The sequence below is a fragment of the Oryzias melastigma genome, linkage group LG19 (genome assembly GCF_002922805.2).
Source record: "Oryzias melastigma strain HK-1 linkage group LG19, ASM292280v2, whole genome shotgun sequence".
Lineage (NCBI taxonomy): Eukaryota > Metazoa > Chordata > Actinopteri > Beloniformes > Adrianichthyidae > Oryzias > Oryzias melastigma.
Window position 1 is genome coordinate 16,067,123 of NC_050530.1, and position 13,665 is coordinate 16,080,787.

A 13,665-nucleotide genomic window follows, 5' to 3' on the forward strand; every position below is an offset into this window, starting at 1 on the left:
TTCTGTTTTCAAAATAAAAGACTCTGCGCCAAACAGAATTATCTCAGTGGAGCTCAACTATTGTTGTGCAGCATAAAAACATGATTTTAACTCATAAAAGATCAAACGTTTTGGGTCAATGTTGACAAATTTTTTACACTTGAAAACGGGTCAACTTTGACCTGAAGACAATATAAGAGTTAAACGCCATATGTTCATGATGCTCAGTTTTATAACACTAAATGAAAGACTGATTTTCTGTATGTATTTTACAAAGCATGTCAATTCAGTTTAACTTTTGAAATTAAGATATAACTTCAATGTATTACTTTAAATTGCTTCTTTATCAAGTTTGGAAATAAGGAAAACGCCAAAAAAAAAAAAAAAAATCCTAGAATTTAGACAAAATTTTGCGCAAATGTGTAATGGAAACGCTGCTAATGATTCTTTTTCTTCTTCCACCTGGTGGGTCACTCTTTCCTTCCTCTCTTTCTTTACTCTTCTCTCTTTCACCCACTGCTGTAGTTTACTCCCAGATAGAAGAAATCAGGAGGACTGGTGGAAGGTCTCTGTCCTGATGCCTCATCCATGAGGTCAAATCAACAGTAGCAGCAGTGGACTTGCACTGACCTTCTCCTGATGCTGGATACTCACAATCCTGAACACAAATTAGACAGCAGAAAAAAGAAGATACAAACCTTTTTATAACATGCATATTTAACATGTAACAAACATGTTATATTCTTAAATAGACAGGGGCAATAAATGACAAAATAGCAATGTGGGGGTGTTTGTCTTGATTTTGGTACTTTTAAAGGACAGTCAAATATTGTAGTTGGTTGCGTAATCTATTGACTTCATGGACGGAGCTGTGTAACGTACTTCCGGTTTCCAGGGAGCCTAGCGGTTAAACTCCCGGTCTAGCAATCCAGAGGTTGCTAGTTCAAACCCAATTCGGGGCTTATTTGTTTGTTTCTTTTTTTTTTTAATCCCAAAACTGTTCAATTCAGGTAAATAAATGTTTTTAAAAAATACACAGGGGCAATAAATGACAATATAGCAATGTGGGGAGTGTTTGTTTTGATTTTGGTGCTTTTAAAAGACAATCAAATAGTCCAGTTGGTTGCGCAATCCATGGAATATATTCACAAAGCTGTGTGACGTACTTCCGGTTTCTAGGTGGCCTAGCGGGTAAACTCCCGCGCTAGCAATCAAGAGATTACTGGTTCGAATCCCACTGGGGGCTTATTTGTTTGTTTCTTTTTTTTTGTAATCCCAAAACTGTTCAATTCAGGTTAAAATTTTTTTTTTAAAAAATACACAGGGCCAATAAATGACAAAATAGCAATGTGGGGGGTGTTTGTTTTGATTTTGGTACTTTTAAAGGATAATCAAATAGTGCAGTTGGTTGCGTAATCCATTGACTTTATGCAAGGAGCTGTTTGACGCACTTCCGGTTTCTAGATAGCCTAGTGGTTAAACTCCCGCTCTAACAATCAAGATGTTCCTGGTTCAAACCCAACTCGGGGCTCATTTGTTTGTTTCTTTTTTTTTTTTTTATCCCAAAACTGTTCAATTCAGGTAAATAAAATGAAAAAAAAAATAGACAGGGGCAATAAATGACAAAATAGCAATGTGGGGGGTGTTTGTCTTGATTTTGTTACTTTTAAAGGGTAATCAAATAGTGCAGTTGGAGGCTTAATCTATGGACTCCTGTGATGTAGTTTCTCCACAGAACTTGCCTGAAGAGAACTTCAATTTTTGTGGTTTATTTCTATGGAAGTTTTTTAGTTCCATCAGTCTCTGATTTTTTTTTTAATCCCTGAATTTTTATTCTGATTATTTTTTAACTTCTGAATTTTTATTCTGAATTTTTTTAACCTCTGAAATTTTAATATTGAATTTTTTTTCAACTCTTGCTTTTTAAACAGCAAAATTTTATGCTCCCAAAAATATTTTCTACCTTAACAAATTCTGTGTTTTTAATTTCGAGACTTAAAATTTTGATGGGTCAGAAATTTGACTTAAAAAATTTTGGAGTGAAAAACTTTGCCCAAACAGTGTCATTAGAGCAATGGTTGATCCAGGAGCACATCGATATCCAGCCAGATCGCTCATGTGTTCACACTGCTGTTTGAGAGAATGAGAGAAAGACTGGAGATTGATAATACAAGGGAATAAATTTAGAGTCTGCAGGATAATAAATCCATGTTGAACCTCCTCCACATCAAACCTATAGACGCCTGAGAGAAGCTTCTCCAAAACAGAGCAGAGAACATAAGAATCCAGATCCGTGCATCAAAGCCTTGGTCCTCCTCTACCACAACCATTGACTCACTCGCTGCTTTTAGAATAGATAAAGAAGAAGATTCTGACCTGAACATGGAGATCTGAGACCTAATCTGATGATGCTGTTTTTATTATTAAAGTTAATATTTTTTCTCTGGAAAACGTCAATTTATTCTGAAGTACGTTTAAATCAAAGCCCAAATATTTGGATTATTGTGAACAGGGAGGACCAAAGTTCCTTTTGTGTTTCACGTTTCTATTCAAGTTTAATATTATATAAGGTAATGATGAAGTATTGTCCTAGAGCATGTGTCACAATAAAAAGAGTATCTGACAATGTGAATTTAATTTCATAATTAACACTGTTGGGTGCTGTCTGTCAGTCATTGACAAGTTTTTGACAAATTAAAATAAACTTGTTTAATGGTTGAAAATATAGTCAAACCCCGTCTGTGTGCTGTCCCCTACAGTTCTCCCAATTTTAAGGATTGTTCTGGTGTATCCTCTCGTCCTCCCCATATCCCAGGATGCATTGCAGTCGGCCCCCAAGACTTTTCCGCAGTGGTGGACTTAGATGGGACCCAGACTCATAGAAAATGTGACTTTTAATGTAAGTAAAAACTGTAAACTGATAAGTTTATGGTTTTGATGATTAACATAAAACATTTTGACATTATTTTGATCTGAAATGGAACAATCCTGCTTCAGTAATTCCCGGTTAGCTGGATTGAATTAGTTGAGTTTCTGATTGAACATACCTGATCCAGCCAGGTGAGCAGAAGAAGCTTAAACAAGGTTAGCTGTAAAACGAGCAGAACAGAGTTGATGACCGCTGCAGTAGAGTTTAGTGTCTTTTGTGTTTTAACGTGGAACATTTTGGAGAGGGATTGACCCTGTTATCTCTCCCTCTTCGTTTTATGTGTTTTTCCAGGATAATCCTGAAGAAAATGGCTCTGCTGGGAAAGATTTCCCCCTTATAGGCCAAAAAAACAGTGGGACAACCTAAAAAAATTACAAAGTATGTTGATGTGTGGTGAAGAATATGATACATGTTGCATGTTATAAAAGGGTTTGTATCTTCTTTTTTCTGCTGTCTATTATGATCCCTTGTGTTCAGGATTGTGAGTATCCAGCATCAGGAGAAGGTCAGTGGGAGTCCACTGCTGCTACTGTTGATTTGACCTCATGGATGAGGCATCAGGACAGAGACCTTCCACCAGTCCTCCTGACTTCTTCTATCTGGGAGTAAACTACAGCAGTGGCTGAAAGAGAGAAGAGTGAAGAAAGAGAGGAAGGAAGGAGTGACCCACCAGGTGGAAGAAGAAAAAGAATCACTAGCTGCGTTTCCATTACACATTTGCGCAAAACTTTAAAGAAATTCTAGGAATTTAGAAAAATACAGTTTCGAAATGACACTGTTTCCATTAAATCATCATTTTGGGATAAAGCACAAACCAACTTACGCGATAAGTCATTAAGAACACGGCGATGGATGAGATCAAGTATTTTTTTTTTTGATTCACTAACAAAGGAGCATTGCAGTGACGTCACAGCTCTGTCTGGAGAGCGTGTGCCGCGCAGAGTCTATTGACAGTCTCAGGTGAGAAACCTGTTCAGCGTTTTTTAAATGAATAACCTTTCTAACAAGTAAGCTGCTGGACCTTTTTCTGTTTAAAAACACAACGAGATCCATTTAAGTTTCTGTACCTGCACTCGCGCTTTTCCTCAAATGAGACTTCAGCATCTTTAGGCTCCAAGCTGCAGAAGTGCAGCTGCAGATGAAGCGATGAGGAAATCTTGGTTATTGTTTTATGGAGGAGCTGCACGATTCCGTATGACACTCAACTTATAAAGAGCTGTGAAGCTGTTGGATCTCTCCTGCCGCCCGCTGTGCTGCGCTCAGGACAGACACTTAATACAAAGAGGCGCATTTATTTTGAAAAGTGTTTCCATTACAGTTTTGAGAAAAATGTCTGTTTTGAAACTCCCCAAATACCACCCCCTCTAAGGGCTAAAACGTTTTTTTTTTTATTTTTTTTTTTTCTCGGAATTGTGGTTTCCATTAGGAGAATGTATCAAAATTCCAATTTGCGAAATTTCAGAGTTGATGGAAACGCTTCTAGTGATGAGCTTCTAGACCTGATCAGAGAGGACATGAGGCAGAAGAGCAGAGCGCACGAGAGAGGAGGGAGACTTTTGACCAACTTTATAATCTCCTGGAAATAAATGCCAACAAATAACCACATTTGATTTCTGAGAATAAATGAAGTTTATATTTGATGTATTAAAATGTTTGCTTTTTAAATATAAATAAAGGTATAAATCCAACACAGTAATCGTCAGTCACACAGCTCAAGAGACCAAAACAAACGCTGACGTCACGTCAGTGTCAGGATTTGATTGGCTGGATATCGATGTGCTCCTGGATCGACCACCTGCTCTGGTGACACTATTTGGGCGAAGTTTTTCACTCTGAATTTTTTTATGTTGAATTTCTGACCCATCAAAATTTTAAGTCTCGAAATTAAAAACACATATCTTTTAAGATAGAAAATATTTTTGGGAGGATAAAATTTTGCTGTTTAAGAAGCAAGGGTTAAAAAAATCAGAATAAAAATTCAGAAGTTAAAAAAAATCAGAAAATAAATTCAGAGGTTTAAAAAATTCAGAATAAAAAGTCGGGGAAAAAAATTCAGGGTCTGATGAAACTAAAAAACTTCCATACTATGATGACTTGATGTTAAGTTTTCTTTAAGAATTTTGTTCATTTTGAAGCCTTAAAGTCTCAATTCAACCTGTGCTACATCACATTTGACATAAATTTTGACTTTATTTCTTATTGTTTATAGACTCTTAAACCCCCACTAATCATGCTTTGATCTATTTTTAAAGTTCAGTGGTCTTTAAATTATGATTATTTCATTTTTGGCCAAAATAAAATAAAAAGTAAATAAAATAGAAATGAAATAAAATAAAATGATAATAATAATAAAATGTTTTGTTTTCTTGGACATAGTTTCTGCAGAGCAGCAGCAGTTCATTAAATATTCACTTCTGAGTTTTAGGCGGGACCCCTGGCAACCCCGTCCCCACTTCCCCTCCCCGTAGTGGAGCATGAAGCATGGTGTTTTTTATCTGCTCCTGATTCGCAGTGATTCATAAAGTGATTTTTTTATAAAGCATTTTAAATTGGTATGTATGTTTATAAATATTTGAATAAATACACAGAAATGCAATTTATGAGATTAATTTAATCGTATGTCCTCCATCGTGAGAAAAATGCTGTAAAAACATGTAAAAAACACAATTTTCATCAGAGTGGGTCTTTAAAGTATCCGTAAAAGTGTCTATATTTAAATGTTTCCTTTAAGCTCACTCTGCTTTGAGAGTTCTGCTACAGTATAAGCTGACCTTCAGCGTTCTCCACTCTGTTGTTCTGTTTGGACCTGCCAGACTCGGGATCAAAGGTGAAACACAAACCCAGGCTGAAGGGACAACAGAGATTCCTCCTTTGCAGATTTTTTTTATTTCATTTCATTTCATGTCAGCAGTAAAGCTTGTTCCTAAGGTGACAGCGTTCAAAAAAAGTCCACCATCAAAGAGCCAAAACCAGACTCACAATTGGGATTTAAACCTGCTCTGTAGTTTTTTATTTTTCCAATAACAGAAGTATACCCTCTCCAAACTTTCAAAGGCAGCCTCCAAAACCTCTTTGGCTTGCACCTGCAGACGTCCCCCTGCAGCTTTGCTCAAAAGTCCTTCATGTGAGTCAGGGAGGGTGTCTGTGGAACACGGGCTCAGCGTCCTGCCTTCAGGCGATCACCAGCACAGCGGCGAGGCTGGCAGTCACTTCAAAGATTCCCTGCTGAGAAAAGTCCCCGCTGGCATCCAGATGTACGCTTTTTAGCAACCATTGAGGAGCATTTAAATCATCCATCGATTGCTCCTTAACTTTCATAATATTGGTAGGTTGTAGTTGGAATCCAAAATAGTGAATTTTGCACGGCAAGAATGTTCTGGTTGAGATTCTAGCACACCCCCTGCATAGTATCCCAGCATGCACTGTTCTCAGCATGGAAGAGACCAGCTTTATACTGATATAACTGAGGGAAAGTCTGAAAATAAATGTTAATAAATACATCAGGGGAAAACAAAACTTTCAACTACTTAGAAATTAGGCTACCTGTGTCCCTATTACGGGGGTGGAGCTAGAACATTTTGGGGGCGGGGGGCAGACGATTTTAGAAAGGTGGCAAATGACACCAGAAGAGTCGAAAATCATCACAAATTTTTACAAATGATCATTACAAATGTAATACAAATTTTAAGTCTTATTATTTTTATTTCAGTTAAAATTATATATTTATTTTATTTTAAATTTTATTATTAACGAAACTTTTTGCTGGGTGGGGCAGCCGTCCCCCCATGTCCCCCCTGTAGCTCCGCCCCTGGCCTATTATTGATTTATTGAAATTTCAATCAATATGCGTATTAAATTTAGTCAAATGTAGATGTTTTAGTATTTAATTTGTAAAATGTGTTTAGTAAAAGAAGAATTTAGCTATTTGAGGTGTGATGCCAATTTATTTATTGTAATATTCATATTATTTTGCCAACTGTGAGAAAAACTTTAGTCTTTTTTCATAATTTAAAACAAAAAAAAGGTATTTTCCAGGAAACACTGGGTTTGTCTTTACAACTCAAGCAATTATGGAAAGTTGCAAACCAGAAACAGCAAACAAGACGGTCCAGATGTCTCCTGGATTTCCAAACTACAGCCAGGCTTCAGATGAACAGCTGCTGGATGAAAACACTGAGGAGAAACGAACTCTGCCAACTGTGAGACAATGTCTGCACTAATAACAGCAGGAAAAATGACTGCATCTTTTTATTTTTAACAATGTAAAAACAAGATCTGTGGAAAGAAGTCAGAAATTCTCCTCTTGTTGGTAGATTTTCTTAAAATAAGCAAAAAAATCAGAGAATGAGGTCAGAAAACTGCAAGAATTCTCATTTGAAGATGTAAATTCTACTCACTAAGATACGTTTTCTCAAACTAAGGTTATGTTGCTAATGAAAAACTTTCTTAATAAAATGATACTTTCTTGCAAAACAGATATTTTTTGTGTCGTATGACTATTAAACATCGATATGGAAGTCTTGAAAAATATTAAGCCAGATGTGACTTCCTCCATTTCAACAAAAAAACGACTTTACTTTTAAATAAGTGTTACACAAGAGGTAAAAAATTATTTTAAAAAGGAAACAAAAATATATTAAAGCTTTAAACACCATAAGAACCATGAAATTATTATCTAAAGTTGAATCCTTCAAACTTGAAAGGCTTTTTTTTATCTATTAGGTTGTTTGAGGACTCAGTGCTGCCAGAAATCTCAAGGACAATCAGACAAAAGTTTAGTTTTTTTTTTTTTTTTTTTTTTTAACCAGACACATTTTACACTTAGAAATTAGTTAAAAATGTTCAATAATCCTGATGTGTCTTATATAAGTGGATTAATGAGACTGACTCACTGCTAAAATACTTGAAACTGAAACTAAATTGAAAAGTAATTAAAAAAATACTTGAAACCAATTACAAAACTATATTTTCCTTTTCAGCAGATTAAATAATAAATATATTTAGCAAATAAATCAATTAACTTCCAACTAATTCTTTATTCTCCAACATTACAAGAGGAATATTGATAGGCTTTTATTCTGAAAATCAGGTCAAACTGGTGAATTGCATGTTTTTGCACCAAAATCTTCAATTTTTTCATTTAGCAGAATCCAAAGTTTAAAGTAACTGCTGTGTAAATGTTCAAAAATATAAATGTTTTTGTGAAATTAGAATCCAACAATGTGCGCCAAAGTCATATGAGCAAAATCCCTGATGCTCTGCATGGATATTCCTGTGATGTGACTCAGTTCACCAACCACCTACAACACAAAACACTATCAGGAGCATTTCAACTGGTGTGAAAAATAAAACCATAAAAGACAAAAACTTTTTTTTTTTGATTAAGAAGAAAAAAGTGTGTGTTTATGTCAGTGTTACCTGTTCCCACTTCCTGAAGTAAAGGATGAACGTGGCCACAGCGATGACACCGACACCAAGAAGCATGCAGTCTTCAGTCACTGCAACAAACTTCTCTCTACGACAGAAACACAACAACACGATCACAAGAGCATTTCAGAAACCAGTTTTTATTACTTTGCTTCCAACTTCTAGGCATCATTTTACAGTCATTACTCGAAAGTGTAAAGAGCTCACATGTAAAATCAAAAGTTACATTTTTTTGTGCTACATCATGAGAAAGTTTATGCAATAAGTTTTCTTCATGTTAATAAAAAATATAAGCCCAATATCGTGATTATAAACTGGTGCAAACACATTTTAGAATTTTAATTTTTGTATTTTGGTTAAATTTGTACGACAGTACAGCGGAGTATTAGGGGCACAAAAAAAGTAATATTACGAGGAAAAAACTCGTAAATTTACGACTGTAAAACATAAAAATATATGAGAAAAAGGTCATACATTTAGCCTATGACTTTTTAAGCCATAAATACGTGACTTTGTCCTCATATTTTTTTGTCATATATTTCCAAGATTTAAAGTCATAATTTAATTTTTTTTACCTTTGTTTGTAAACTGGACCTAAAACCCTGAGAATAAATTAGTTTGTAATAATTTTCCAGTGAGTGATGAGGATGGATAGGATCGGGAATGAATCCGCCATGGATAACTGTGACTGTATATAGAGAACTGGACAGATCAGGTGTGACGTCACCCATAGAAAATGCCTAAGCTCCGGCTCCAGTGAAATGAAGCCAATTCAGTCGCCTTTTTTCCACAACACGGATGTTGCCATCTTGGAGCCGGACAACAATACCTTCTATTTGGTAAGTGATGGGGAAGATTACTCAGTCCAGTTCTCTTATACAGTCTAAGGTTTGGGCTGTGAAGATTTTGGTGAAAGGATGCTGAGGTTGGAGCTACCGGGAAAAAGGACAAGAGGAAGACGATGGATACAGAGGAGAAACGAGGGTGGTTGATCTACAGGAGGAGGAGGAGGATTAGATGAAGGCAGATGATTTACTAAAGGGATTTACACTAAAATACAAACTGACTGTTTATGCATGCTGTAGCTGTGACTTTGTGACAGAAACAACAGAACTGTTTTAAAGATGATTTTGTTAGAAATCTACACCAAACCTTTGTTCTTTGGAAGGGGAGGAACGCTGAGTGGTCACTTTCAGCAATCCGTCATAGATGGCGGCTTTCTCCAAGGCGATGAACTGGAGAACGTGGCGGCACAAATGGTACAGGCGTTTGGCGGGGACAGACGGCTCATTGTGTCCTTCAAAATAAAAGAGCATTGAACGTATCAGGTCAGTAAACTATAATAAACGATCAGAAAATTTTCCAAAAGGTTGAATTTTATGCATATAGGCCCAGACATTTACATTTTTTTAACACATTTTTTTTTTTATAGCAATTTATTTTCTTTTCAAAATAAAAGCCTAATGACTTAAGATAAATGTGTCTGCTTTTGAAAATGGAAAGAAATGTAAAAAAAGAAATTACTGAAGAAGAAAAGAGCATAGATAAAAAAAAACAAAAAAACACAGATAATCCGGAGTTCTTCAATGTGAGGAAAATATAAACTTTTCAGAATAATGGTCATTAGCTTAAAAGTTAAAGAAAAATGAATAATTTTCCACCATACTGTACAATAAATCTAATGATCAACGGCTCCTAAAATTAAAAACATTTCTTAAACTTTTAAAACAAAACCAAGAGTTTCAGCTCTTGACAAATCAGAAAAATGTATTCTAAGGAAAAAAAGGAGGAAAGGAAACAAGAAAAGAGAATCAACATTTTCAAAATAAAAGCTTAATTGCTTTTGAAAACAAAACTTGAAAAATATTATTACAAAATAAATTGAAGAACAAAAGTATCCTAATCAAAGACAGTTTGGGCTGGGAAAAACTAACTTTTCAGAATTTTCAATGGCAACTAAAATGAGTCAAATCTGTTGTAATCTTAAGATTTTAAAAACAAAACTTAAACAAGTATAATCCTGCCAAAAACAGTCCGAGTGATCATCTTCACTAAATCCTGTTTAAAGTTTTATTTTAAAAACTGAATCCTAATCCAGATAATTCATTCAGCCTTTGTCTGGCCAAAGATCCTTTATAAATCCAAGCGAGGAATCATCTGGTTTTATTTAGGCGCTCGCCTGCTCCCTGATCCTATGGAGGCGCATTAGCGTCTGCATGACGGACAGCTGCTGCAGATGAAACTCGATGCTGAAATCTATGCGCACACGTTTAGAGCGGCAGATGCTTCAATTGGGAAAATGCCTTTTAAGAAATCTTTTGCTCTTTTTAGCAAAACAATGCTAAATAAACAGAGGAGGTCATCTTCCAGGCTTGACCTTTAACCTGTTAGAAACATTTGGTGCATTAATTAGGGAAAGAGGTTTCTAACACCGAATCAGACTCATTTTAATCTTTATTTTCATTAAATGATGTGTTTTCTTTGGAATATATTCTGTTTTCACATCATCCTGGTTTTCTGAGATCATATTTTCTCTTCTCTTATCATCTTGGTCTTACCCAGGACTTCCAGAAGTGTTTCCACAGATGTCAGTGGGTTTGGATAATCCAGTCTGAATTCAAGCCCTTTAAAGACCATCAGCTCTGACTCCAGGACGGTCTTCTTGGAAACGCTGAGGCCGAGCAAATGCAGGAAGCAGACCGCCGTGCTGGTGTCAATCATCTGGACAAATAAAACCACCAGTGCATAAAAAATGTGGAAAAAAAGGAAAAGCTGTGAGTTAACTCACATGACGGGTCAAAGACATCTTGTTGGCGAGCTGCACGCAGGAGAAGAGGATGAGAGGGAATTTCTCCCTGAGTTGGTCGAAAATTGCATCTTCAAGACTTCTTGGCTCACTGGCGGCGGCACCAGCGGTTGCAGGTGTGACAAGCAGATCGGTAAGATGCTTGACCATAAACCTAGAGCAGGAGATTTAGAGACGATAAAAACACTTTTTTTTGTTTTTTTAAGTGCATTTCTGCTCTTTACCTTTGCAGCAGTTCAGTGGCGTGATATCCAACAGATGGATCGAGTTTCAGCTCTTGACAAATCAGAAAGATGCATTCTAAAAATACAGAAAACGAGCAAAGGAAACGAGACCAGAGAGTCAGTCCTTTCAAAATAAAAGCTTAACGGCTTCTGTGGTAGCTTTCAGAATATTTTTTGGTAGATTTGATGCAACAAACGCATCTTCTATTCTGAAATATATATAAAAAATATAATAATATTCAAACTACAAGACACAGAAGTAAGGATGAGTGCTGGTTAACACATACACAACTCAATTCTTTCAAAACTACGGAGCCCTAGACATGACATTTAGAAAAGTGATGACAAATTGTCTCCTAAAATGAATCATTTGTGGCAGCAAATTAGTATTTGTGCACACAAATTAACTTTTTTTGGCAACAAATTAGAAGTTTATTAGCATTTTTGTGATCACATATTAGTATGTCGACACAGAATAGTACTTTTTGCACACACATGAGTTTTTTGTGGGCAAAAATTAGAGTTTGGGTGTAAGAATTAGCATTTTTGTAAGCACAAATTAGCATTTAGCTGGCATAAAGAACAAACTATTGTTTTGTGAACACAAATGAGCAATTTGTGGGGAAAATTATTATTTTGTGCGTGCAAATGAAAATTTTACTAACAAAATTAGTATTTTGTGCACAAAAAATAAAATTTTGCTGGCACAAATTAATATTTTGTGCGTACACATAAGCATTTGTCTAAAAAATGAGCCTTTTATGTGCACAAAAATGAGCATTTTATGTGCACAAAAATTAGCATTTTATGTGCACAAAAAAATGAGCATTTTATGTGCACAAATTAGCATTTAGCTGGCATAAATTAGTATTTTGTGCATGCATACTAATTTTTTGTGTATTTTGCTTGCCCAAATTATTATTGTATGCACACAAATTAGTATTTTGTGCATACAAATTTGTTTTATTGTGATTATAAATAAGCATTTTGTGAATACAAGTTAATTTTTTGTGGGGACAAATTAGCATTTTGTGCACAGAGATTAGGTTGGGTTGTTTTGACAAAATATTTCAAAAATATAGCATTAATATTTCAAAAGAAATTAGCATTTTGTGAGCATAAATAAGAATAAGCATTATGTTAGAAAAAAAATTGGGTTTTAGTTAATTCAATTCCTATAACTACTTTGTGCACACAATAAACTAATTTGTTTCAATTTCCATAAAATAATATTTTGTGTGCACAAAATGCTAATAAGAATGCTAATTTGTGTTCATTAAAGACTACAGAAAGGCTAAAAAAATACAGATTTGAGCACACAAAATACTTAGTTTACTAATTACTATATTTTTAATGTTATGTCCATTCAAAACAATAAATAAATCATGAAAACATTTGAAACAAAAAGATGACAAGCATACAGATTTTTATTTAATTAAAGAAAAATATTAAACACATTTTTTTTTAATAATCAGATGCAACATTAGCTAATATTACAGTTTGACAGTCATTTATATTTTAAAAACGTAATTAGGAACAAAGAATATAAAGCCTGAATTTGAATGGTATAATCCTAATGTAACTTCAGTTGGTGCATATGCATAAACCTTTCAATAAGTAATTATTTTAAGTTAATTTTTCAATTTAATTATAAATTATCAGTCCAAATGAATCATAATTGAAATTCAGCAGCTACAGCTGTGAATCATTAAAACGTTGTTATTGGCTCAAATAGACAGATGGTTACCGGAAATCTTTTTTTTTTTTTAATCTAAAATAACGGACTTTCAGAAACTAAACTGTCATTTTCTATAAAAGTATATTTATCTGTGAAACTATGAGGTTTTTCAAACATTTGGGAGAGACATTATGATGTTAAGCGTTTGTATTTATGTGTATATATTAAAAAAAATCAGATTAAATTTCTTACTTACCCAGAAGTCTTTTTTGCTTGAAGCTTCCACAACATTTTGACAAACTGTTGAGATTTTCTTTGTTCTTTTGGTTAAAATTGACCAGAAAATCGCTGAGAAGGTCAAAGGAAGCCTGGCCGAACTTCAAGCTAAACTGATCACGTTCCCGTGAACTAAGTAGTCTTTTAGCCATTTAGCTGAAGAAATATGACATTAATTCGATTTAAAACAAACTAATCAAATTTGGAGGTTAGTTTAAATTAAAGCGAAGTTGCCAAAGGGGGGTGCTATTGCCGAAGCTTTGACCGTACGCTTTTACTCCGGAACTTTTTTTTCTGGACGGAACCAAAAGTTAACGCCAAAGCTTCCGTCAGGGCCCATTTGGAT

At 34.9% G+C, this 13,665-nt stretch overlaps 1 protein-coding gene across 2 annotated transcripts; it reads right to left on the bottom strand.

The window, feature by feature from the left end:
• Positions 1 to 7,920: 7,920 nt before the first annotated feature.
• On the bottom strand, positions 7,921 to 13,626 carry cntd1 (cyclin N-terminal domain containing 1). Of its 2 annotated transcripts, none has more exons than XM_024285801.2 (7): positions 13,300 to 13,626; positions 11,366 to 11,441; positions 11,124 to 11,295; positions 10,894 to 11,056; positions 9,488 to 9,632; positions 8,327 to 8,423; positions 7,921 to 8,223 (listed from the first exon to the last, which is right to left on the bottom strand). In XM_024285801.2, the coding sequence occupies exons 1-7, from the start codon at positions 13,469 to 13,471 to the stop codon at positions 8,209 to 8,211; spliced, it is 840 nt and encodes a 279-aa protein (XP_024141569.1). In that variant the 5' UTR covers positions 13,472 to 13,626; the 3' UTR covers positions 7,921 to 8,208. The 2 variants fall into 2 exon arrangements, with proteins under 2 accessions (XP_024141569.1, XP_024141568.1); XM_024285800.2 differs by having other exon boundaries at positions 7,921 to 8,208; positions 13,300 to 13,624.
• Positions 13,627 to 13,665: the final 39 nt, after the last annotated feature.

Bases quoted from the DNA above. Each gene is read 5' to 3' on its own strand.
- cntd1 (XM_024285800.2), bottom strand. From the start codon at position 13,471: ATGGCTAAAAGACTACTTAGTTCACGGGAACGTGATCAGTTTAGCTTG. The intron at 9,633-10,893 runs GTAAGACCAAGA...TTTATTTTGAAG, and splicing joins AACACTTCTGGAAGTCCTGG to GACACAATGAGCCGTCTGTC. The intron at 8,209-8,326 runs GTAACACTGACA...TTTGTGTTGTAG, and splicing joins ACTTCAGGAAGTGGGAACAG to GTGGTTGGTGAACTGAGTCA.